General features: G+C 38.2%; 1 protein-coding gene and 1 long non-coding RNA gene across 3 annotated transcripts in view; one reads left to right on the plus strand and one right to left on the minus strand.

Annotated features, from left to right (window-relative positions):
- Positions 1-14,071, minus strand: part of MLYCD (malonyl-CoA decarboxylase) — a 32,651-nt gene extending 18,580 nt beyond the window's left edge. The window contains exon 1 of the mRNA XM_027850299.1: positions 13,399-14,071. Coding sequence (XP_027706100.1) covers positions 13,399-14,001 — 603 coding nt within the window. The 5' untranslated portion in view covers positions 14,002-14,071. The remainder of the gene's footprint in view (positions 1-13,398) is intronic.
- A 318-nt stretch (positions 14,072-14,389) lies between these two features.
- The window catches only part of LOC114034585, a 28,464-nt gene continuing 16,017 nt past the window's right edge, over positions 14,390-26,836 (plus strand). The window contains exons 1-2 of one of the 2 annotated variants that reach the window (XR_003568124.1): positions 14,390-14,691; positions 25,408-25,514. This is a non-coding gene — a long non-coding RNA (uncharacterized LOC114034585). Of the gene's footprint in view, positions 14,692-24,526; positions 24,589-25,407; positions 25,515-26,836 lie in introns of those variants that run through there. The other variant, XR_003568123.1, reaches the window with a different exon arrangement.

The following is a 26,836-nucleotide window of genomic DNA, read 5'->3' on the forward strand; positions in this document are numbered from 1 at the left end:
TCTAGCCTGTTTTTCTCATTCTGTCCAATTGTAGTTCATCTGTCTTTAGTGTTTAAGATGATGAACTAGCAATGTGGCTTGTCTATTCAACTGCCTATCATAATCTAGATAACACACATTCTTTAGCCACTTGATCTTACCTTTATTGATAGGCCAAATTTTTTTAGATGGTTATAGATCTCATTTAGGAAATTCTACAAAATTTGAGGCTTGATGCAGTCAGCACATGGTCATATCACCTGCAAACAGAAACATCAATAGGACCTTACCATTTCTAGGGAATAGTCCTTTTCCATGTGGTCTCTGTAATGGATAGACTCCACGATAGTGGCAAATATCTTCGTGCAGTTTGTTGTTCAGTCATTTCAGTTGTGTCTGACTCTTTGTGACCCCATCTGGCATTTTCCTGTCAAAAATATTGAGTGGTTTGACATTTCCTCCTCCAGCTTATTTTATAGATGAGGAAACTAAGGCAAACAGTTAAGTGACTTGCCCAGGGTCACATAGCTTAGTGTCTGAGGCCAAATTTGAACTCAGGTGTTCCTGACTTCAGGTCAGGTGCTCTATCCACTGTGCCATCTATCTGCCCCTTTGTGCAGTTACCTTGATGTTTAATAACTCCCTTGATAATGACAATCATAGTCACCAAACAAAATAATTTCTTTTAAATGCTTTGTAATTTTGATATATGTGTGGTATAACTTGGTTGGAGGAACATTTTTAAGGCTCCATTTTGCTCTTCTGAATTAACATACGTTCTTGTCATTAAACAACACAGTGAGATCTTGTTATCTTCTATACTTTTCAGGCAATTGTTTGCCTATAAATAGGTGTCCGCAAAACCACTTTGGTTACTTTGTCAAACCTTTATCAAGGTTGTTCTTGATGTCTGAGTAGATTATTCTAAAATTTTTTTTGAAAAGATAAACTCAGTATATAGGTCCATAATTATTGATGTTTCCTTGGTTACTGTTTTTGGATGGGATAAAGGTTTTGATTTTTTCAAATCATTTGGAAACTTCCCAGCCATCAAATATCACACTAAGACTTTCGTGACACCTGTGTATTGAAAACTGATTCAATACCTTCAAAATTATGTTTGTGCTAGCACAGATAGCCTCTGTAAAGGCTTGGTCCCCTATTCTTCTTAGCTTTTTATTTAAAGCTATTTATACCTCCTTACTTAGCACACCCAGAACTCTGTTGGTAGAGCTCCTTATGTGATGGCTCCAACTGTCATTGATGGAACAAAGAGTTTGTTATAAAATATTTATAAATTTCCATTTTTGAGACTGGATATATGTTTATATAATTAAGAATGATATTACATTTCTGAATAACTACATCAGTTCTCCATGGTGTGGAGATACTGTTTTAATGTCAAAATAGTAATTGGAGTAAATGATTAAATATAGAAGGTTATTTCTCTGTCATATGACTGCCTTGATTCATAGGCAGTTTTATATACCCTCATAGTGGCATGCAATGATTTAATGCAGCCCTGTTCCTGTGATCCATCCAGTTCTAGAGTCTATGCTGTAACACTTTTGGAATTAGATCCTCAAAGCATGAGTTTGGCACTCACAAGACATGTTATTATAAATAAGCTAAATGGTAAGATAAAAGTGATTATAAATCCTGTTCAGTTACTAGAACTTGTATTTATTTGAATTCAATTATGTTAAAATGTGATATCAGGAAATCATTTAACAGTCGATCAATTGAATTTACCCAATTTAAAGTGCATTATAAAATATCTTACTCTATGTCTGCCTGATGGAATCCATAAAATATCAAAAATATCTTGATGAAGACTCTCCTATGAAAGATTTATGAAAGATCATGGATAAGAGCTGCACAGAATGAGAAGGATTGGATGGAATGTCATTTTCTTCTTTGGTGTAAGCATCCATACTGAAGAGATAATATCACAAATGAGATAATATTTATGAAGTGCTTAGCACAGTCCCTGGCACATAGGAGGCACTTAATAAATACTTGTTCCTTCCCCTAAATATCTCTGTATTCCCTTCCCCATAGGAGGGTTACATGAGTTAACATATGTGAAGCTCTTTGGAAAAGTTAAAGTGCTACATAAATGGTAATTATTATAGTCTTTATTATTTAGATTATAGTAACTTCTACCTACTTTTTTTTTTTGTTACTTCATAGGAGAAGGAGGCCAAACAGGACTGTGGCATTTTAAAATTTATATCTGTTTGTTAAGTTGTAATGGACAAAAAAACCTATATCCCAGTAAACAGCTGATAGAGGCAGCATGGTACAGTGGAAAGAACATAGACTAGAATCAGAAGAACTAGGTTTAAATTCTACCTTTGCTTACTACCTATGTGACATCACTTAAGACATTTCTCTTCAACATAATAGGTTGAGATCAGTTTCCTCATCTACAAAATAAGGGAATCAAGGTGGCTGGCCTTTAAAGTTCACTCCAGTCCTCTGTCTATTTTCACTGTGACCAATCTTCTAGTGAAAATCCCCTCAGTACTTAGTCTGGTTCAGTGCTGATTCTGAGAAAATCAGTAATCACTTTTGTACTTGAAATCATTCCACCCTGGTTGAACCTACCAGGACACCAGAGTAAAATGATTCATTTTTATCAGTAAAATTCCAATGCAAGTCTGAACCTTTCAATTACTTTGTATATACACAAACTTAGAGATATTACCTTGGTCCATTTAACATTCACGTGAAATATAAGACGCTCTTTCCTATGACAAGAAAAGAAAAATGCTGCTAATCTAGGCGGTCAGGCTCCAATGCAGAGGTTCTTATCCTTTCTTTGTGTCATGGGCCGCTTTGGCAGTCTGGTTACACATATGGACCCCTTCTCAGAATACTATTTTTAATGCATACAGGAAAATACATAGGACCACAAAGGAAACCTATTATGTTGAAATGCAAGAACACCTGCCCTAGGCAAAATCAGGGGAGGTAAAATTCTTCCCCAGTGCCACCAACCTGCACAGCACTCATATCAGACCTATAACTGTCAGCTAAGTTTGCTTCCTTATTAAATTCTGTTCTTCAAAATGTTTCCTCTTCCAAATTTGAACTTCTATTCAGGAACATCCAACTAAGTAAGACTAAAGCTGTTGAAATGTTGATCCAAATGAAAATTTACTGAAACATCTAAGTATACTTTGCTTAAGAGGTGAAACAGTTTTTAAACACCACTGAGTCACTTGAACTAATAGAGAGGGTACTGACCACAAATATGAAAATGAACTCATCCTTTGATTATCAATTTGGAAGTTTGCTCTAATGACACAGATCACAACCAATCTAAACTTGGCAATCCTGTGCAACTCTTTTCCACGTTCTCCCATATTTCACCAAAGGGAATCTACTCAACATGCTAAAGGCCTTCCTTGCTTTTTTCTGTATATCACAAGGGTACCAATGGAGCACCTTGATTGCCACTGGTCATCCCACTTTTGCTCCAGATCAGTCCATCTTTTTTTTTTTTTCTTATCACATAATTCCTTGATGGCATGTTTTATTCCTGTTCTTTGAAATTTTACATTGGTTATATGTTGCAGTCTATTTAAACCTACTATATAACATTTTATTGAATGACAGCCATTTTTCATTTTGTGAAACCTATTCTATTCCATATATTGCTGCCATGAATGCTGTTAGAAGAAGGGCCTTTGCAACTCATGAATGTTTTGAGAATGTCTGACAGCACAAGGTGTTGGAGGAGATCAGATGGATAGAATGGAACACAGGGCACAAATGGAAAGGTTACTTTGGAATAGGAGAGGGTAACTTCAATCTCTGAGACTAAACAGGGAATTAGAGAGGATAGGTAAGGAACTTCATTTCTTATGTCTAGAACTGACATTCCTAACTGAGAGACCTTTTTGTCTTCCTAAAATAGGCTGAGCAAACAACTACCCCATTTCACCACCCCCAACCCCTTTCAAATTAGTCCAACAGGGGAATGCAGTACAGTAGAAAGGGAAATGATTGGAATTCAAGAGTCATGAATAGGCTAGGGACTAGTTATGAGATTCTAGGTAAACCCTGGTGTGAAGTAGATGACCTATGAGGTTCCCTCCAACTATAAAAGTTTATTCTAAGGAATAGAATAAAATAATATTAAGAGTTGAAAGAGACCATAGAGATTATTTTCATTGTATAGAGAAGGAAATGCTAGGAAGATCCTTTTTTAGTCATAGCATCAGTCAGAATTTAAAGTGAAGTCTCTCACAAATAGCACCAGATTCTATAGGCTCCTGCTGTTCCAATAAAAAGACAATCTCTTTGCATATAACCAGCTACGCAGCCATATTAATTAGTCCATTTTTACTGTATCTGTGTTTTTGTAAAATCAGTCCTATCTCCCCCCATTACAAAGCTAACTTCCTGATTCTTCTACTCCTCTGCAATTTTCTCAACTATCCCCTTAAATATAAAACCTCATTCTTTGGAAACACTCCACAAAATGTTACTGACCCAACCTCCCAAATACTTGGATCTTATCTCTGAGCCATCAGCTGATAAAATGCAAGTTTTTTTTTCTTTTAATTTTAAACAGATGATGACATCCAAGGCATAATAAAACAGGACTCTTTTCCTGTCCAAAAGTGACATTACCAGGCATATTTCACACCTTTTATAGAAAACATAATACTGCATTTTTAACAACAAAAAAATTCTTTGCATAAGGCCACAATTTTTGTTTTAAACACATTTTGCCTTTTCAATACCAAAAAGGCTAACTCTATAACTTTTTTCCTATGTAGAGCTCTATCTCCAAGTGAATACAGTGCACAATAAAATGGGCCCCAAATTCTAAAATATCTTTGGTCCAATCAAAAATCTTATAGCTGCACTTACTTGTATAGATCACAAAGTCTGAGGCCTATTTCTAACAGACCTAATATCCTAGTGTTAAGTGATTTCCCGCAATTTAAAGACTGACAAACTGGGAAAAATATACTTCCTATTTACAAAAGTCCTAAAATTCTCTGATCTCTAGGATAGACAACAATAATAACAATAAAAACAAGCCTATTTTGAGAAAAGTGCTAATTCAATTCAACAAGTTTTGTTTTTTGTTTTTTTCTTTTTAACAGCATAGTACTATGACCTAGTGCAATGAGCACACAAGTTAAAATATGATCCCTGCTCTCAAGGAGTTCACAATCTACAAATATACATACAAATTACTGTAATACAAAGCAGAACATACAAAGGTTAAGTGATGACATCATATAAAAAAAAAACCAACAAAAGAAAGTACTAGAAAAAAACCAAGCACTGTGAGAAATTTGAGGGCGAGGTCATTTCCAGCAGGCTTCATGGAAGAAGTGGCACTTGAATTAGGTCTTGATGCACTGAAGGGATTTCAACACAAAGAGGTGAGTTTTCTATTTTGTTGTTGTTGTTTGTTTCTTTGTTTTTCGTTTAGGGCCTTTTTTTGTGAGGGGAAGGGGAGAAAAGTAGGAACCTGTGTAGTTCATTAGTTCATGTGAGGCATGGGAAATAGCATAAACAAAGTCACCAAACCAGCAGTACCAGAAAGGGAATGGTGAGTAGTCCAGTTATACTAGTACAAAGTGGAGTAGGACGTAAAAAGCAAAAGATTGGAACCAAATTATGGATGGGTAGAACAAAGACTTTCTATTTCTACCTTATCCTTTAAGAAATGTGGAGCCACCTAAAGCTTTTGATCGATGTCTATACTGTGAAAATTTCTTCACCAAACATATGAGCACAGGTTAGAGAAGGGGAAAACAGACTGGGAAGGACAGTTGGCAGATGAGAAGGTCTTGAATTAGGATAGTTGCAATAGGAGTGGAGAAGATAAAAGCAAAAAAAAATTCTATTGTAGCAGTAAAATCAACAGAGCTTACTGTGACTTACTTATTTAAATTATGTCAAAAGGAAAGAAGGGGTGCTTCAAGTCACCAAACATATCCAAAGATCATAGATTTAGGGTTGAAAGGGACCTTAGAAGTCATCTCGCCCAACTTCCTCACTTCACAGACCAGGAAACTTGGAGAGGTTTAGTGATTTGCACAATATCATAATGTAGTAAACAGAAGAGATGAAATTCAAATTAAGGTTCTCTGACTTCTGAATCCCCTCCTTCCCAAGTACTATGATTACACTTAAAGTAATCTTATAAGTGAAATAGTGTCAATTACCAGGTATGTCTAATAGGCTCATCTCTCCTGAGATGGAACTGATCTCAAAGACCATCCCATCCAACCCCTTCATTTTACAGATTAGGAATGTAGCCCCAGGGAAGTGAAGTGATTTGCCTAAAGTCACATAGGTAGTGTCAGAGATAGAATTTGACTCCAGGACCTCTCACACCAAAGAAAATGTTCCTTCCACTGTATCATACTATTCTCCCTTGACATGGGGTCTAAGATGCATCCATCTTTTCATCAATTCCATACAAATTATATAGAAGTCTATGTTATAGTAAAGCTCTTATTTATTCTTATGAATATTTAATAGATTTTTGAGTTAGAAAGTGAATCCAGGGACAATCCAGTCCAAATTCCTCCAAAATTTAATCTAATTCAACAAACATTTATTAAGCACTTACTAGCACTAAGCTAGGGATACAAAGAAAAAAAAAGAATTGGAGCTTAAATGGGGGGAGGGAAGGACAGTATACAGAATGCATGCTTTGCAAACCTTAAATACTATTTAAATTTCTGTTATTATAATTGTTAGTTTGGTAAGTTGAAGGAGGGCACTAATAACTAGGAGAATGAGGAAGGGCATCTTGTAGGTGGCAAGTGAACTTAGCCTCAACAGGAGACAGATGCGTGGATGAAAGGAGCGCACTCTAGGCAGGGGGACGGTCTGTTCAAAGGTAGGGAGGTGGAAGATAGAATGAAGTGTATGGGTAGTATCACATAGACTCAGATGAGCAAATTTATATATACAATTCCCAAGTGACACACTGAAGACAACAAAATCAATTGAGTAGGACTCAGAAATAAATCCCACGTTCCCTGTCCCTTTCTAGTTTTCCTTTTTCCCCAACAGACTGCACTCCCAACATATGGCATTATTTAGCAATCTACAGGAATAAAACACATAACCAGCCTTCTTCATCTTTGTATATATCTGCATCTTATCTGGTACCTTCAAATTGTTATGAGATTAGTGTCAAATGTTCAGCTGCTCTGGGGAATGATACCAGTATCCTGAGCACATTACAGAATTTCAAAGCTGAGAGGAATAGTGAGTACCTAGTTTAGCCCAAACTCAAAAAGCAATTCTCATTACAACATATCTGACAACTTATTAGCCTCTGCACGAAAATCTTCAGTAAGAGGAAGTCTGCTTATATCAGTTTATATCACCTCTGGATGTAGCCTATTCAAATTTTCAATAGCATATTTGTTAGGAAGTTTTTCCTATGTCAATGCTAAAATTGTCTTTTGTGCAACTTTTGATCCTGTTCACAAGAAGCTTTAGTGGCTCCCTAACGCTTTTAGGATCAAATATAAACTTTGCCACTTGGAGCCATTCACAATCTGGCTCCAACATATATTTCCAATTATCCCATATCACTTTTCCTGACACTGTATGTTCAAGCAAACTTCTTATTCCCAGGACATGAAATTTCATGTCTCTACCCTCACCTCTTTCCCCCTTACTTCCATGCCTAAAATACTCTCCCTCCTTACCTCTTCCTCTGGGATTCCTTAGCTCTCTTAAAAACTCAGCTTTTGCAACACCTTCTACAGGAAGTCCATCTTCTCTTCTTGTCATACAATTCCTTGAGGACATCTTTTATTCCTGTTCTTCTTTGGTGCTTCTGGTTGGTTACAGTGTTGCAGCCTGCTCACACCTTCCATGCACCCTTCCTTTCCACTGACTGATAGGTGGTACCCATCTTTAATTCTTTGGAGGCATGATATTCCATATTTGGCTGACATAGAGCAACACTGATGAATATTTGTATTGACAAGATAGGCCTTCATTTACTTGAGGTCAGTAAAAGATCCTGCATGTTCCCAAAATCAATCCATCCCATTCTGCTCCTTTTCAACCTTAGCCTCAGCTTTCATGATAATAACAAATAAATAAATGGTCCAGTTAGTTGGGAGATGGTAAAGACATAGTCCATTGCTGTTTATTACTTATGAAAACCTATTTCTTTCCTAATGATACTTCATTGAGAATGTCCTCAATTCATGTATAGCTATAAAGATTTTGTTTAGATTAGAAAGTAAGCATATATAAATCACTAGTTACTGCTGTTCTCTCAGTAACCTTTTTTTTTAAAGTATTAATGCTATCCAAAGACAGAAACTGTATGCTATAATTTAATTTGTAGGACTTTTCCTAAAAGATCCTCCAGAATACAAAATGGAGAGCAAAGCAAGCCATTTTAATATTAATGGCAGACATTTTAATATTAATGACATTTCTTTGAGGATAGAGCTTTACGGCAAAGAAATGAAAAAAAAAACATAGAAGGAAAAGCCAAATGGAAAGGTCTTCAAATCAAATGTTATGAAGTCATACGTCAGAAGATTAGTCAAGTGGTCTTCCTTGAGCCACATGCTGAGGTACATCATCTCTCTGGGCTTCAATCTCTTCAATCTGTAAATGAAGGGGTTGCCCGGATGATCTACAAGGGGTATGCTAATTCTGAGTCTCAATTATTGCATGATTGTATGTAATTGCACATAGGTCAGATTCAGATGATCAAATTAATAGCTCATTTACATAATTCATTTAATTAATATCCTAAGTAGTTTTACTTCACATTTCTATTGATTTGACCATATGCAATATTTTTCTTCATTTGGAAATGTGCTATCTATGGAAAAGAAAACTGGTCAGTGATCTAAGTGCTGAACCTGCAGTTAGGAGATCCAGATTCAAATCTTGGCTCTGATACTTAGTAGCTGTGACCCATTTCCTCCTCTGTAAAGTTAAGGTGAATTAATCTCTATTACTTGCCTCACAGAGTTGAAGAAAGTATTTTGTAAACCTTAAAACCACTATAGATATGAGTCCAGCTGTTATGTAAAACCCTGTCCTGGATACACCAGATTTTCCAGAGCAAACCTTTCCATCATTTAAAGCACAATGTCATCAAGCCCTCAGTTGTCATGTCTTCCTTTTAACCAAGAAATAAGAAACAAATGTCAATTTATTAGGCTTTCTTTTTGGAGGGAGGGGGCAGGACATGAAGAGTAGGTACATTCATCATACCCTTTTTCCTAGCACTGAGGAAAAATGGATTTTACAGTGTTATCCTTCCTATTCTGCACTCCTTAAACAGTGCTAAAACTTTATTTTAGCCAATTCTGATGTCTTGATGAGAATCTTTCTAAAACCATTTAAAATGGCAGACTGAACCTAAATCAAGCTTTTCTTCTATTTTTCAGAGTTTAGTATTATGACCATCAGTTATCAAATCAGTACCCTCAAGGGCTATGTTGTATGACTTCCAGAGTTTGCTGACACATTAAATAGCCCCAGACTGCCATATTTTTCTTGTCCTAATTTTGACTCTTCCCTCAAAATCAGGCTGTGGTCATGGTAAGAAGTGGCAATGGCTTCTTCTCAGTGTCCATTACTTTCATCTTATTTGCTGTGTGTCTTAAAAATCAAAAAAGGCCGAGATCCCTAGAATTACACATAAAAACATTAAATAGGGTTCTGGTGGGAGTATTTCCAATGGAGTAATATATAAGCTTGCAGCAGCTTTCAAAGATTTTTTGGGGAGGGGGGAAGGGATGCAGGAATTTGTGTGGAAGGGAAAGGTTAGGCTTTCCAAACACAGGAAACATCATGAGGAAAAACCTAAGTTGGAGAACTAGAACAGGCTGGAGTGTAAACTATGTGGAATGGAGTCCATTTGAAACAAAGTTGCAGAGAACAGGTAATTTCCAAACATGCAATAACAACCTTGAGTACCTTTAACAAGGAGTCTGAATTTTATTGGTAGAGAACAGGAAGCCTAACAAGGATTTTGAGCAGAAAAATGGCACGATCAGTTATCTGAATAAAAAAAAAAGATTAATCTGATAATAATGTGAAGGATGAATTAGAAGGGGGAGAAAACTGAAATGAAGATTGATTGGTGAATGAGTTTTTCATAGGGAAATTTTCAGGGTACAGTGAGTTGATCAGTCTGGCTGGCACACAGGTTTACTGTGGGAAATGGTGCTAGAAATGTAGTTTGGGGGCAGACTGCTGAAGATCCCAAATTCCAAACTGAAGAATTTGGGCCAGAGGAAGGGAGAAGTATTGGAAAGTGAGTACAGGGTTTTGAACAAGAGAGTATTGATTTATAGCTTCAGAGAACTTAGTAACATTGTACTTCCTTATAAGTTGAAAACTTAAGCAACAAGCCTCAGGGAGTTTAAGTAATATAATTAAATGATTTAACATTTTTTTACAAAAGAGGCAAATTTTATGAAGATGAACTTATACTATACATAAAGAAGCCAACTTTTAGATTGTATCTTCAGAACAGTAAAGATGCAGGCAATATGCTATATGCACTTTCTCTGTCTATAACCCTAGAAACAATGAGAACTAAAGCACAGATTCTGGATTTCAGTTAAAAATGCTACATATGATTCCACAAAAATATCTACCTTCCATGGCAGAGACTCAAAGGAGTATGTAGGATTAGAGGGGCAGGTTCAAAACAGCTGCCTAAGTATTGTAAGCCCTTTTCTGCTACAGCACAACCTTGAATGAAAGGGAGGCTAGAAACTTTTAAATACATGCCTTTAACTTTAGTTTTCAACTGAGTATGAAGGAACAAGCTGACAATGGCAGAATTAGAAATCAAAGCTTCTAGGTAGGCTAGGAATTCAAAGACTGAAGCTGAAGTCTTAGGAACAGATATAAAACCTAATACAACTCAACATGTCAATCACCATACATTTTTATCACTTTGTAACTGATATCTACTCCTTAACATATATATAAGAGGCTCCTTACAATTTTAAAGGACTCAAAATCTGGAGGCAATTACAAAGAAAAAAATTACAAAGAAAAAAAAAAGCTCCAGCTAACATTTTCAACACACTATCAAGATGCCTTAGGAAGGCATGTTGGTTACTCAAATGAAAATAAATAAATGAATAAACAAATAACAAATAAATGGCTAAGTGCACCTGATCAAGAATAATAATATAAATAGTTCATTTGGGTTTATTTATAGATGTTATTTTTGTTTGATTGCCTCAATTATCCTGTGATATAGATAAGGAAAATATTCCCATTTTACTGCAGAAACTAGGCCTCAGAAAGTGAAGTGACTTGTTAAGGTTATTTAGCAAATAGATGGCTGAGCAGAGACTCAACTCTGAACAGTTCTGACCCCCGACATGAAACACTACTTCCATTAGATCACGCTGACTCTCAAAGGTCAAAGTGTACAGTCTACATATCAAATATATATTTCCAAAAGCTTTGCATATTAACATCATTCTACCTTGGCCAAAAGGTGCAGGCAACTGGTTACTCCATAACTAGCACTAATAATGAAATGCTCTGCTCAGTTCAGGTAGTTTTTGTTTGTTTTCAGTGATGTCATGTTATCCCAGAAACAAAAACCAGTTATTCAAGCTAACAAATATTTAGCTGCCACCATAGCTCCTGGATGAGAAAATTCCCTCTATCAGTGTAGGCTGATATCTTCTCTAAAACTTCTGGTTTTAAAGAGTTGCCTAGTGTACTGAGAGGTTAAGTGATGTACCTGGGGTCACATGGCCAGTATATGTCAGAGGTGAGACTTGAACCCTGATTCTACTTTATATGAAACCAGTTTTCTATCCATTATACCAAGGGTCCTGAAAAATTATCTTATCTAATTCTTTTATTTACAATAGGAAAAAAAAAATAAGGCCCAAGAGAGATTAAATGACTTGCCTAATGTCATACAACCTGCTTGTGTCACACCTCGGTATTCATTTCTGGAAGCTTTGTTCTTGTTTTACTACACCACAGGGACCTCCAACATTGAGGAAACTTCAGGTATCTTGAGAGGCAGCTTGGCATAGTGGATTCAGAGAAGGCTGACCTTGGAGTTAGGGATCCTATCTGAGACATACTGGCTATGGGATCCTGGGCAATTTCCTTAACCTCTCAGTGGTCTAGGCAACTCTATATGACTCTAAGTTTCAGAGAAGGTACTGAATTGCATTGATAGGAGTTTCCCCAGTAAAGACTTCTTTATCCAAACAAAATCACAAGTTCAGTAGCAATCCTTCAGGGCTTTTAAAAGATCACAGCTTCAGGCTTTTGCTGAGGTTCTCCCCCCATGCCTGGAATGTACTCCCTCTTCACTGCCTTTTCCTTAGCTCCATCTCTGCTCAACTTAACCCCTCCGCTGCTCCAGGATCCTCAACCTCCAAGCTCCAGCTACTTGTACCTCTTCAAAATTACTTGTATTTACTTCATATATACTTGTATCTGTATAAATTGTTTCTTTCCAAAAAATAAACTCTTTATAGGAAGAATGTTTTGATTTTTGTCTTTGTGTCCCTAGTGCATAGCACTGGGCATATCACACAGCTAGATGGTTCAGTAGACAGAGCTCTGGGCCTAGGTCAGTAAGACCTGAGTACAAATCCAAATACAGACACTAGCTGTGTGACCCTGGTAAAGTTCCTTAACCCTATTTGCCTCAGCTTCCTCATCTATAAAAAGAGCCTGAGAAGGAACTGGCAAACCACTCTAGTATCTTTGCCAAGAAAACCCCAAATGGGGTCGCAAAGAGTCAGATATGACTGAAAAAAATGACTTAACAACATGTCACTGAGAAAGCACTTAAATGCTTGTTGACTCATTTATTCCACCTTTATTGGTATCTGAGCTGGATCAAAAATCCTGGTCACTGTTTTTTACATTATAGTACATACAGCACAACTGCTACTGCTGACTGCAAAAGGATAACTGTGAAAGCCCAAGTCTCTCTAGGTCTCAGTTTCCTTATTTGTATTGTGAGGAACCAGATGATGATATACTTGGGTCACTTTCAGTTCTATCCCGTGTAACAATAGTGTATGTTTTAATGAAACATATAAAGCACTATATGCATCAGGGTATGTCACGGCTGAAGGACTGTGTCAGTTTTGGTCTTAGCATTTTTCCTAGCGCCTAGCACTGTGCTTGAAACAAAGTAGGTGCTTAAAAAACTCTTATTTATTGATTCCCATCCACGGGGTGGGGATGCGGGTTGAAGGGGAGTTGTACTCCTAGTCTTGGACCTAGAGGGAAAACGGGGAAGGAGGGAATAGAGGGGAATGGCCGGGGCGACGGCTCCAGGCACAACCAGGGTTCTGGACTTGACCTTGACGCCCTCTCCGCTGGCTCCGGGGCTGGGCCCGGGCACGGACAGGTGGGGCCGGCGTCCTCCCTTACCCGGACGTGCGGCCCCTCGGCTATCTTCAGGGCCTGCGCCTCCAGCAGATCCGCACGCAGCCGGACCAGGAAGCACACTCCGCCCTCCAGCTTGCTGATGTGCTGGAAGAGGCTTCGGTAGCGCGGCACGAGCGCGTAGCGGAGCCGGTCCTCCGCCTGCAGGAGGGCGCCGGGCTCCCGCGGGGTGGGTGCGGGCAGCGAGGAGATGCTCGGCGCTGACCCCTGCGGGGGCCCCGGGGTCGCGACCCCCACCGCCGCCCCTAGGCGCAGCACGCCCGCGCTGTGCTCCGCCACCTGCCCGTGGTCCACGCCGAAGCCCCGCGCCAAGCGGCTCAGCAGCTCGGCCCGCTGGCTCGCGCCTTCCAGGCTGTCGTAGAAACGCACGAAGTCAGAGCACTGACCCTCGGCCGGTGCCGGCGTCTTGTCCCGGAGCTCATAGGCAGGGGCCTGCGGCACGGTGCGGCCCAGCAGTTCATCCATTGCCCGTTCCAGGGTCGCCCCAGGGGCCCCAAGCTGCCGCGGCCGGGGCCGGGTCGGAAGCTGGGACCGGAGCCGCAGCCGCAGGAACCTTTGAGCTGACAGGCCGTGCCCCAGGCCTCTCATGGCGCCTAGCGCCTGGGGACAGCTGTTAGAGACCCCGGCCACCACCGCTACCCCGTGCGTCCGGAATCCTCGAGCGGCGTCGGGCACGCCCATTGGGCGAACTTGGGGGGGCGGGTACGGTAGCGGCCAATCAGAGAGGCAGGCGCGTGGCCGACGGCCCAGTGTGGCCAAGGGTCAGAATCGGGGGAACCTGCCCCGGCCTGCTCCCGGTCCCCGGACTGGAAAGAAGCCCAGTAGGGAGCTGGAAGTGTGAGGGAGGTGGAGGGCTGCCACCGGAAGTGAGTCTGATTGGAGACAGGAAGGTGTGGCATCTGTACTCTCCCCGCCCAGCCCGAGGGGTCACAGCGGGGGGTGGGGCTGAGGAACAACAAAGACTTCAGGAAGTGACCGGGTCAGTTCCAGGAGCTCCGCACTCCCAGCCATCTCAGGGCATTGTCGGATCTCCTCCCAGAGTCCAGGGAAACTGGATGGACGCTCCAGGGGCCCAGCCTGTCCTTGCTCTTAACTCTGACTTGTCTGTGTGCTTCTGGTCTCTGCTTCACTCCACTCATCCATGACCCACAGGGTCATCCGTACCTCCTTGTCAAGGACCGCAGGCTCCAAGGAAAGATGGAAGGAAACAAGTATTGTTAAGCACTTACAACGTGTACCAGGCTAAGAGCTTTACAAGTATCTTAACTATCCTGGGAGGTAGTACTGTTATTAACCCCATTTTACAGTTGAGGAAACTGAGGCAGAGAGGTTAAGTGACTTGGCCAGGTCTGTCCATTTTTATCTTTATATCCCCAGCATCTAGCACAGTACCCTGCATATAGGAGGCTCTTAAAGATGCTTGTTAATTGATTGACATTATGTCTCCTCTTCTGCCCTCTCTAATACAAAGGGATGGAGGAAAGGGGATCTAACCGATGATTGAAAAGTTACCAGGAAACCACCAGCTGGAGCTCTTTACTCCTCCTGCTGTAAACAGCCAAGTAATTAAATGGATTAAGTATTGAGACTGGAGTCAAAGTCTTGCCTTCAACTCTTTGTAATCTTATTTGGTGTTTTCTTGGCAAAGATACTGGAGTGGTTTGCCATTTCTTTCTCCAGCTTATTTTACAGATGAGGAACTGAGGCAAATAGGGTTAGGTGACCTGCCCAGGGTTACACAGATAGTTAAGTGTCTGAGAGGATTTTTGAATTCAGGTCTTTCTGACTCCAGCCCCTGTGCTAGATACTGTACCACCTAAATGTTTCGGTAGTTAACCAGATGATTTTTGGTTCTGCTCGTTTTTGCAGAGAAAGTGCCAAACTGTATTAGTATATGGAATTTGCTCATCTGGGAAGGTTTTTTTTTTTTTGTCTTCTGGAAATAATATTTAAATTTTTTCAAATTATATGTAAACATAGTTTTCAACATTCATTTTTTATAAAATTTTGAGTTTGAAATTTTTTTCTCCCTCCCTCCCATCACCCCCCCCCAAGAAGCAAGCAATCTGATATAGGTTATACATGTGCAATCATGTAAATGCATTTCCACATTAATCATGTTGTGAAAGAAGAAACAACAAAAGAGAAAAGCTGTGGGGAAAAAAAAGTGGAAATAGTATGCTTTGATCTGCATTCAGACTCCATAGTTCTTTGTATGTGGATAGCATTTTCCATCATGAGTCTTTTGGAATTGTCTTGGATCATTGTATTGTGGAGAAGAGCTAAGTCTGTCATAGTTGATCATTGTACAATGTTGCTGTTGCTGTGTACAATGTTCTCCTAGTTCTGCTCACTTCCCTCAGCATGAGTTCATGCAATTGTTTACAGATTTTTTCTTTACAGGTTTTTCTGAAATCTGCCCACTCATCATTTCTTATAGAACAATAATATTCCATTACATTGATATACCACAATATATACCACTTGAACAAATGTTCAGCCATTGCCCAGTTGACGTGCATCACCTTAATTTCCAATTCTTTGCCCTCATATAAAGAGTTGCTATACATATTTTTGTACATGTGGGTCCTTTTCCCTTTTTTATGATCTCTTTGGGATACAGACCTCATAGTGGTGTTTCTGGATGAAAGGGTATATAAATAGTTTGATTGTCCTTTGGACATAGTTCCAAATTGCTCTCCAGAATGGTTGGATCAGTTCACACTCCACCAACAATGCATTAGTATCCCAAATTTCCTGCAATTTTTCCAGCATTTATCATTTTCCTTTTCTATCATATTAACCAATCTGATAGGTATGGTGTGGTACTTCAGAGTTGTTTTAATTTGAATTTCTCTAATCAATAGTGATTTAGAGCATTTTTATATGACTATAGATAGCTTTGATTTCTTTGTCTGAAAGCTGCCTGTTCATATCCTTTGACCATTTATCAACTGGGAAATGACTTGTATTTTTATAAATTTGACTCACTTCTCTATATATATGAGAAATGAGGCCTTTATCAGAAATAATGGCTAGTTTTCTTAATTTCAATTTTATTAATCTCTTTTTTGATTTTCCGGATTTTTAATTTGATGTTTAATTGGAGATTTTTAATTTGTTCTTTTTCTAGCTTTTTTAGTTGCATGCCCGATTCATCTTTCTCTTTTTTCTCTATTTTATTCATGTAAGCATTTAGAGATAAAAAAAAAATTATCCCCAAGAACTGCTTTGGCTGCATCCCATAAGTTTTGGTATGTTGTCTCATTGTCGTTGTCTTTGATAAAATTATTGTTTGTTTCCATGCTTTGTTGTTCTATCCACTCATTCTTTAGGATTATATTATTTAGTTTCCAATTAATTTTAATCTATCTTTCCATGGCCCTTTATTACACATAATTTTTATTGCATCATGATCTGAAAAGGATGCATTTAATATTTTTGCCTTTCTGCATTTGAATGTTAGGTTTTTATGCCCTAATACATGGTCAGTTTTTTGTAGGTGCCATGCACAGCTGAGAGAAAGGTATATTCCTTTGTATCCCTTTTCAATTTTCTCCAGAGGTCTATCATATCTAACTTTTCCAAAATTCTACTCACCTCCTTAACTTCTTTCTCATTTATTTTGTGGTTAGATTTATCTAGTTCAGAGTTGGGAAGGTTGAGGTCCCCCCCTCCCCCCAGTATAGTTTTGCTGTCTGTTTCTTCCTGTTACTCACTTAACTTCTCCTATAAGAATTTGGATGCTGTACCACTTGGTGCTTATATGTTTAATAATGATACGACTTTATTGTGGATACTACCTTTTAGCAAGATGTAGTTTGCTTCCTTGTCCCTTTATTAGATCTATTTTTTGCTTTTCTTTGTCTGAGATCAGGATTGCTACCTCTGCTTTTTTTTCTTCTTTTACTTCAACTGAAGTGTAATATATTTTGCTCCAGCCTTTTACCTTTGCTCTCTAAGTGTGTCTCTGCTTCAAATGTGTTTCTTGTAAACAGCATATTGTAGGATTTTGGTTTATAATCCATTTTGCTATCCACTTCTGTTTTATGGGAGATTTCAACCCATTCCCATTCCCAGTTATGATTACTGTGTATTTCCTTCCATCCTATTTTTCTCCTGTTTATACTTTTCTCTTTCTCTCCTTTCATGATGTCCTTCCTCACTAGTGTTTTGTTTCTCACCTCAGCCTCCTAAAATACGCCTTCTTTTCTGTCACCCTTCCACCTTTTTTCCCCTTTCTCCTCCTACTTCCCAATAGGGTATGATAAATTTCGATACCCAACTGAGTATGTATGTTATTCTCTCTTTGAGCCAAATCTGATGAGCTTTTTCATTGTTCAAACAATGCTCACTCTCTCTCTTCTTTCCCTGTACTGTAATAGATCTTTCATGACTCTTTATGTGATATAAATTACCCCATTCTGCCTCCCCCTTTTCACCTCCTAATATTGTTTTATTATCACATTAAATTCAGCTTATATCCACATCATCTGTCTAAGTATACTCCTTCTAACTGCCCTAATAGAACAAAGTTCATAAGAGTTACAAGTATCATCTTCCTATGTAGGGATGTAACAGTTTGACCTTATTGAATACCATGTTGTTATTGTTGTTGTTGTTTTGTTTTGCTTTTTGATGAGGCAGTTGGGGTTAAGTGACTTGCCCAGGGTCACACAGCTAGTAAGTGTCAAGTGACTGAGGCCAAATTTGAACTCAAATCCTTCTAACTCCAAGGTTGGAGCTTTATCCACTGTGCCACCTAGCTGCCCCCATGTTTTTTTTTTTCCTTTACTGTTTACCTTTATATGCTTCTCTTTTTAAAAAAAATTTAATTGATTTATTTTTAGTTTTCAATTTTTAGTTTTCAATTTCATTTCCACAAGATTTTGAGATCCAAATTTTCTCCCCATCTCACCCCACCCCCACCCCAAGACAGAGTGCATTCTGAATACCCTTTCCCCTAATCTACCTTCCTATCAGCCCACCCCCTTCTATTTTCCTGTAGGGAAATATAGAAATATAGAAATCTATATATAGGATAGATTTCTATACCCCATTGCCTGTGTATCTTATTTCCCAGTTGCATGCAGAAACAATTTCTTACATTCGTTTCTAAAACTTTGAGTTCCAAATTCTCTCCCCTCCTCCCTTCCCACCCACCTCATTGAGAAGGCAAACAATTCAACATAGGCTATACATGTGTAGTCATGCAAAACACTTCCATAATCGTCATGTTGTGAAAGACTAACTATATTTCCCTCCATCCTATCCTGGCCCCTATTTATTCTCTTCTCTCCCTTGACCTGTCCCTCCTCAAAAATGTTTGCTTCTGAATATACCCTCCCTCAATCTGCCCTCCTTTCTATCACCCTTCCCTGTCTTATCCCCTTCCCCTCTACTTTCCTGTAGGTTAAGATAGATTTCTACACCCAATTGGGTGTGTTTGCTATTCCCTCCTTAATCCAAATCCAGTGAGAGTAAAGTTCACTCATTCCTTCTCACCTCCCCCTCTTCCCTCCACTGTAAAAGCTTTTTCTTTCCTCTTTTTATATGAGATAATTTACCCCATTCTACCTCTCCCTTTTTCCTTCTTCCAGTACATTCCTCTCTCACCCCTTCATTTTATTTTTTAGGTATCACCCCTTCATCTTCAGGTCATCCTCTGCCATCTCTCTCTCTCCACCCCTCTCTCTATATGTGTGTGTGTATATATATATATATGTATATATATATACATATATATATACACACACGTGTGTGTGTGTGTATGTGGGTGTATGTGTGTATGATATATATATATATATACACATATGTATGAATGTATATATGTATATTTTTTCCCCTCCAACTACTTTAATAGTGACGATGGTCCCATGAGTTACAAATATTATCTTTCCATGTAGGAATATAAACAGTTCAACTTTAATAAATCCCTTAAGATTCCCCTTTCCTTTTTACCTTTTCATGCTTCTCTTGAGTCTCATATTTGAAAGTCAGATTTCCTATTCAGCTCTAGTCTTTTCATCAAGAATGCTTGAAAGTCCTCTATTTCACAGAATGTCCATTTTTTGCCCTGAAGGATTATATTAAGTTTTGCTGGGTAGGTGATTCTTGGTTGTAATCCTGTCTCCTTTGCTCTCCAGGAATATGATATTCCAAGCCCTTTGGTCCTTTACTGTATAAGTTGCTAAATCTTGTGTTATCCTGATTATGTTTCCACAATAATTGAGTTGTTTCTTTCTGGCTGCTTGCAATATTTTCTTTTTGACCTGTGAACTCTGGAATTTGGCTATAATATTCCTAGGGATTTTCCTTTGGGGATCTCTTTCAGGAGGTGATCAGTGGATTATTTCCATTTCTATTTCCTCTGGTTCTAGAATATCAGCGCAGTTTTCCTTGATAATTTCTTGATAGATGTTGTCTAGGCTCTTTTTTTGATCATAGTTTTCAGGTAGTTATTTTTAAAAATAATTTTTAAATTATCTCTCTTGGATCTGTTTTCTAGGTCAGTTGTTTTTCCAGTGAAATATTTCACATTGTCTTCTATTTTTTAATTCTTTTGGTTTTGTTTTATAATTTCTTGATTTATCACGAAGTCATTACCTTCCATCTGCTCCATTCTAATTTTAAGAAAGTATTTTCTTCAGTGAGATTTTGGACTTTCTTTTCCATTTGGCCAATTCTACTTTTGAGGGCATTCTTCTCCTCATTGGCTTTTAGGACCTCTTTTGCCATTTTGTCTGTTTTTTAAGGTGTTATTTTCTTCAGTGTTTTTTGGGGGGGTCTCCTTTAATAAGCTGGTGACTTGTTTTTTATGATTTTCTTGCATCACTCTCATTTTTCTTCCCCATTTTTCCTCTACTTCTCTTACTTGCTTCTCAGAATCCTTTTGGAGCTCTTCCATGGCCTGGGACCGATTCATATTTTTTCTTGGAGGCTTTTGATATAGGAGCATTGACTTTGTTGTCTTCTTCTGGTTGTATGTTTTGATCTTCTTTGTCACCAAAGCAAGAGTCTATGGTCTGACTTTTTTTGCACTGTTTGCTCATGATCCCAGCCAATTATTTGACTTTTAAACTGTTTGTTAAGGTAAGGGTCTTCTTCCAGTGTGGAGAATGTGCTGTCTCAAGCTTCAGGGGTTTTGTGCAGCTGTTTTCAGAGGTACTTCTAGGGACCTGTAAACTTTCAGTTCTTCCAAGGTGGTGTGATAAGGGGCAAAGTGTTTACTCCTTTCCTGGCCTGTGCTCTGATCTATGAGTGACCACAAGCCCTCTTTTCTGCCATGCAACTCTGAGGAGGGTTCCCTCTCCACCACCACAAGCTCCACCACGCCAGCATTCCTTCTTGCCCAGAACTGCCACCCAGAACTGCCACCTAGATCCAATCACAGGCAAAGCAAGAGAATACTGCCTCAGTGCCAGCAAAGAGATCCTTGCAATCCCCCTCTGATCAGCCACTCGATCCCACCTCTGTGTGTGTGGGAGGAGAGCCCTGGAAGCAGCCACTGCCCCGGGGCTATGCTGGGAGTAGGGCTGGGACCATGCTCCTCCTTCACTATGGTCTGACAGACCTTTCCTACTGACCTTCTAAGTTGTCTTTGGTGTTTGTGGGTTGAGAAGTCTGGAAACTCCCTCAGCTGCCCATGATTCAGTCCCCTGAGGCCAGCTACAGGTTCAATGAGGCCTGGTCTTTGCCTTTGGGGCCCAAGCTGACTGTGCTCCTCTCCCAGCCCAGCATAACTGACCTTTCCAATCAACCATCCAGGTTGTCTTGGGCTGGAAAATTATTTCACTTTTTTTGTGAGTTCTGCTGCTCTAGAATTTGTTTAGAGTCATTTTTTTCAGGTATTTGGAGGGGTTTAGGGGAGAGCTCAAGCAAGTCACTTTTATTCTGCCTCCTTGGCACTGCTCCCTTTTTATGCTTCTTTTGGGTCTTAAATTTGAAAATAAAATTTTCTGTTCAGCTCTGGTCTTTTTATCAGGAAAGTTGGAAAGTCCACTATTTCATTGAATATCCATCTTTTACCCTGGAAGATTATGCTCAGCTTTTTATTTTTTTTCTTTCAAATAGAACATTTATTTTTAAATGAACAAGAATTTAGAAGATAGTTTTACAAGAAATTCTGAATAGCATCTATTATTCAATTACATATTAGCAGAATTGTCCAAATTAATACCTCAGATGATTTATATGGCAGAAAATGAAAGTGACTTTGTTTTAGGCATGGTGTATATATTTGAGAAGAAAACACATTGGTACTGCTCTGCAAATAACTAATAAGATACAGTTTCTGGTCATTTAAAATCTGTATCGGTATCAAAAAGTACTAGAAGGTTACCTTTTGCCCAAGATCATATGATGAAATGTAATCAATAGTGTGACACTATAAAGAAAAATTACTTTTGTAAATCTTCCTTTTTAGCATCATTCTGAATATGTTGGAAATCCTTTTCCATTTCACTTGTAATTAATGACTCAGTGATAGTATTGGTTTTTTTTTTTTTTGGTTTTTTTTTTAGGCAATTGGGGGGTTAAGTGACTTGCCCAGAGTCACACAGCTAGTATATGTCAAGTGTTTGGTCAGAGGCCGGATTTGAACTCATGTCCTCCTGACTTCAGAGCTGGTGCTCTATCCAGTGCGCCACGTAGCTGCCTGATAGTATTGTTTTTGTTATGAATTTTGGTGCTCATAATGCTTTTTCTCTTCCTCTAAACTCTTTTGTCTTGATTCATTTTCTCTATGTGCTCATGTATGGAAGATGCAATCAATCCAGAGTCACTGTTGTCAAAGTCAATTCTTTTTTTTTTTTTGAGAAGCTTCCAGAACATTCTGTTTAATTTCATTTACCCCAATAACAAAGAGGTTGTTTTGCTGTAGACTGTTACTAGCTGCTTGTTTTAAATGATCTTACTGTTCTGATTGGTCTTTCTTTGTGATATTTAAATCTTCATCTTATAATTGATTCTGAAATCTCCATGTTCATGAGTTTCTCTGTACTCACTACTAAGTTTCATCAGTTCATTAAAATAACAGCATAAGTCCTCTATGGCATCCAAGGAGTGTATATTTCTTTTTTTATATATACATATTTTTAATATACATGTTTTTTAACTATTAAGTTAAATATCATAGAATATGATATTTTGGGTCTGACAAATTGCTGAAAAACTGCCTGGTTCTGATACATTGATTTCATGATTAGGTAAATCAGATTTTCGTATTTCACCATTGAGAATTATTAGATAAGGTATGATTTCAAGTATGGACTGCCTCCAATTTCTTTCTTGGAAAAGGGGCTTTCTAATATGCGATAAGTCACATAGATTAAAACATGCATCAAACCACTTGGTGACACTTGTAAAATCTGAAAGGCAGTTGTTACTGACATCCAATTTTTCCAGAGAAACAAATTGAAAGAGTGGCACAATTTCAGTCAAACTATTTTGAGAGACAGAATCTGTAATAAAGGAAGGCAGTATGAGGAGAATATTTCTAATGTTGAAATACTGTTGTCTTCCAAGTACATTTCTCTGAGCAAAACTTGATTCTCCAGAGATGGAAGCTCAGTTAGGTAATTTCCCTGTAACTTCAAAATCTGAAATAAGCCAGAATCTTTAATGCCTTCACATTTAGTAAGATTATTATAAGTGCAGTCCAGGTACATGGTAGCAGGAACACTGTAAGGATGTCTAGTGCTCATTGGCTGATTCCCCAATTAGTTGTGGAAGAGATTTCAAAGATTCTAATCCACTAATTCAGGTGATCATATTATTAGAAACTTCAGTATTTCAAAGATTACTACAACCATCCAATCCATGAAAAGAAGTCAGTTCATTGTCATTCAGAAGAAGGATGCAGGGATTTTCTCAATCCTCACAATTTATAACCTGCATCTGGTTTTCCTGTACATAAATATAGTTCAATTTTTTTGCAGTTATTCAGTTGTTCCAGAACAGTTTATCTACGATATCATAGAGTAGGGAATCAAAGACTTGTACATTCTGACAACATGCAAAGACTACACCCTAGCAAATCCTGAAATCTTACTATTGTAACCTGTTGTAAGGTACTCCATAGGCCACGTGAAGGATTGCCACTGCATTTAGGGGATGTAGCTTGCTGACTGAGCACTTCCTAGTCTGTTTCTTTTACCTACTTTCTTTCTTTGATTTTCCCCAAAGATTTCAAGCCAGGGTCTACAGGTCTTTTTCCAACCTAGTCTCTTTTTCAACTAAAGCTGAAACTGTTATCTTGCTTAGAGAATGAGTAGGCATGCTTTTTTACTTTCTGCTTCATGTCCACAAAACTCCCTTGGTTTTTCACTCAGAACAGATGGAGCAGTTGTGGTTTCTTTAGATACTGATGAGCTTTTATCAGTCACCTGTGCAGTCATAAGCTGTTAGTATCAAGATAACAGATTTTTTATTGTATAAATTACTTTTCACATTTAGAACAATATCAGAGGTGTTAAGAATTATGGTTTCACCATCTGTCAGAACCTTTTTTTCTGACTTTCATTGTTATCAATAGCTTGTGAATTACTTTCTTTGTCTGGTGCCATCACACTCACACTTCTGATGGCATTTTCATTACTTTCTGCTTTTGGGAGTGAAACGTGGTTTAATGAAGCTCTGAAGTGATCTTCCTCTTCATGATTTTCTCCGTTCTTTTCCTCTTTTATTATTTCAGAATCTTCTTCTTCCTGATTCTGTTTGTTTCTATTCTGTTCAGGATTTTTTCTCACCCCCTCATCCTCTCTGGCTTCTTGGCATCCATTTCCCTTGTTTTCATCTACTGAACTTCCTTTTTTTGCTTTCCTGCTCTAATTCTACGTAGTTTGTCACATTTTCTCTAAATTTGTTCTTTTGTGATTTAATGAAATCTTTGGCTAGACTCTCATTTGGTTTCTTTTCATTTTGTAATTAATCTAGCTCTTAATGTTTAACTAGATTTTCATTCTGTTCTTTTTAAAATTCTGTCATGATTAGTTTTCTTGATATGTTTTCCCTGAATGGTTCTTGCTTTAATTTTTGCATAGGTTTCCTGTTCAACTATGTTTATTTTTTTCAGTTCATTTTTTTCTGGTGCCATTATATGTCTGGTTATGTTTTTTTTTTCCCCCATCGATTTCTTCTTCTACTAATGACTTTATGGGCATATCTCTTTTCTTTGTAAGAAATGTCACTGAAATATCTTTGGATGTATTTTTTCTTGTTTTTTTTAAAATTTTCTTTTTTGACTAACAATTCTTTGGCCCACTCTTCACTTTTTTATTTTCTTTTTTCATTACCAGATCTTCTCTTTTTTTGTGTTCTTTTTTCATTACCACTCTGGATAGCTTCTCTCTCTCTTTCTCTCTCTCTCTCTCTCTCTCTCTGTCTCTCTCCTTCTTCCATTAACTTTTGTTGTTCTTTTATAAATTTCAAAATTTTCTTCTTTTTTCATATTCCTCCTGCTTCTCTTGTTCTTTTTGTCTTTGGCTTTTTATTTCTTCTTGTCTTTTTAGTCTCTCTTCCATTTTTCTTTCTTTATCCTTTCGTCAGATTTTTTCTACCATTTCTTTGCATTCTTGTTTTTATTTTTCTAGCATTTCTTTCTTCTTTTTGTTCTTAAGCTGTTATTTTATAATTGATCCATATTTTTAACAAGCTGCAAATGTTCAATACCCAACCTGGATTTTTATGGCTGTGTTATGCTGGAGATCTGCCAAACATCTTTCTTTAGACTTTAGGTCTTCCAAACCTCTTCTTTCCTCCTCCATTTGTAATTGTAGTATTCTGATAAGCTCATCATGTTCCTTTAAATTCTCTTCCTGTAATCTCTGTTGTTGCTGCAGTTCAAGATTTATCTTCTCTTCCTGCTTATCAATATTCTCTATTTTTTTTCTTTTCCACTTCAAATCGTTTCATCCAGCAATGTCTCTTTTCTTCTTCCTCTTGCAACTGTTTTTCATCACTATTCCTCTAAGTTCTAAAGTTTTTGTTTTCCAGGTTCACCAGTACCTGCTGCTTGCCCTCCCATGCCACAAAAAGTTGTCAGCATCTTTCCTCAATTTCATAGTATCCAAAGTCACCTGAAGAAAGAGGCTCATCAACAGGTAATTTATAAAGATTAGGAAGTTGAGTGGAATTAGGAATTTTGTGTTGGTTGAATTTATCTGTAATGCTTTGTCTATTACAAATAACATTTGAAATGTCAATTTCTTCCAAGTCCTGGAGAACAAGATTTTCAGCATTTTTATTTTGATTCTTTTTTTTTTTTTTAACTTTTAGGCAATTGGGGTTAAGTGACTTGCCCAGGGTCACACTGCTAGTAAGTGTCAAGTGTTTGGTCTGAGAACAGATTTGAACTCAGGTCCTCCTGACTTCAGAGTCAGTGCTCTATCCACTGCACCACCTAGCTGCCTTTACTTTGATTCTTTATGACACAAATACAGTAAAGAATTGATTTAGGCAAATCTTCTCCTGGATCACTCTCACTACCAGCTTCGGAAAGTGTGTCCATTTCATCTTTTATCTCCAAAGATGAAACACTGATTTTATCCAATTCAGCTTTTATTTCTTCTTCTAGCTCTGTGTCAATATCTTTATCATCCCACCTTCTGCCAAGGCATCCCACTCCACTCTGAGAGAGCTAAGGCAATTTAAACCCCCAAGGGTCAGCCTTGGGGCTGGATTGGTCTTTGTTCCCCTCTCCACCTCTTCCTTGGCATACCACCCCTCAGCTGGATGCCCTTGGGGAACTGGGTGTGGCCCTGGGACCCTGGCCCACCCAGGCCACCTGGAACCTTCAGCTACTGCTGATTATGCTCATTTTTGCTGGATATTTGATTCTTGGTTATAATCCAACCTCCTTTGCCTTCCAGAATATCATATTTTAAGTCCTCCAATCCTTTAATGTAGATAACTGTTAAATCCTTTGTAATGCTTACTGTGGCTCCTTGATATTTGAATTATTTCTTTCTGGCTGCTTAAAATATTTTCTCCTTGACCTGATAGTGATGGAATTTGGCTACAATATTCCTTGGAGTTTTCATTTTGAGATCTCTTTCAGGAGGGCATGTGTGGATTCTTTTAATGACTATTTTACCCTCTGGTATATGAGGGGGATTTTCCTTTGTAAAAGGTACTGTTCAGGCTCCTCTTTTGACCATGGCTTTCAGGTAGTTCAGCACTTCTTCAGTTATCTCTCCTGGCTCTATTTTCCAGGTCAGTTGTTTTTCCAATGAGGTATTTTACATTTTCTGTTTTTTCAATTTTGTTGGACTGATTTGTGGTGTCTCCTAGAGTCATTAGCTTTACTTGTTCAATTCTAATTTTTAAGGAATTATTTTCTTCAGTTAACTTTTGTACTTCCTTTTGCATTTAGTCAATTCTACTTTTAACGGAGTTAATTCACATTTGGCCAATTCTATTTTGT

The sequence above is a fragment of the Vombatus ursinus genome, unplaced genomic scaffold (assembly GCF_900497805.2).
Source record: "Vombatus ursinus unplaced genomic scaffold, bare-nosed wombat genome assembly UNPS02009062.1, whole genome shotgun sequence".
Classification (NCBI taxonomy): Eukaryota; Metazoa; Chordata; class Mammalia; order Diprotodontia; family Vombatidae; genus Vombatus; species Vombatus ursinus.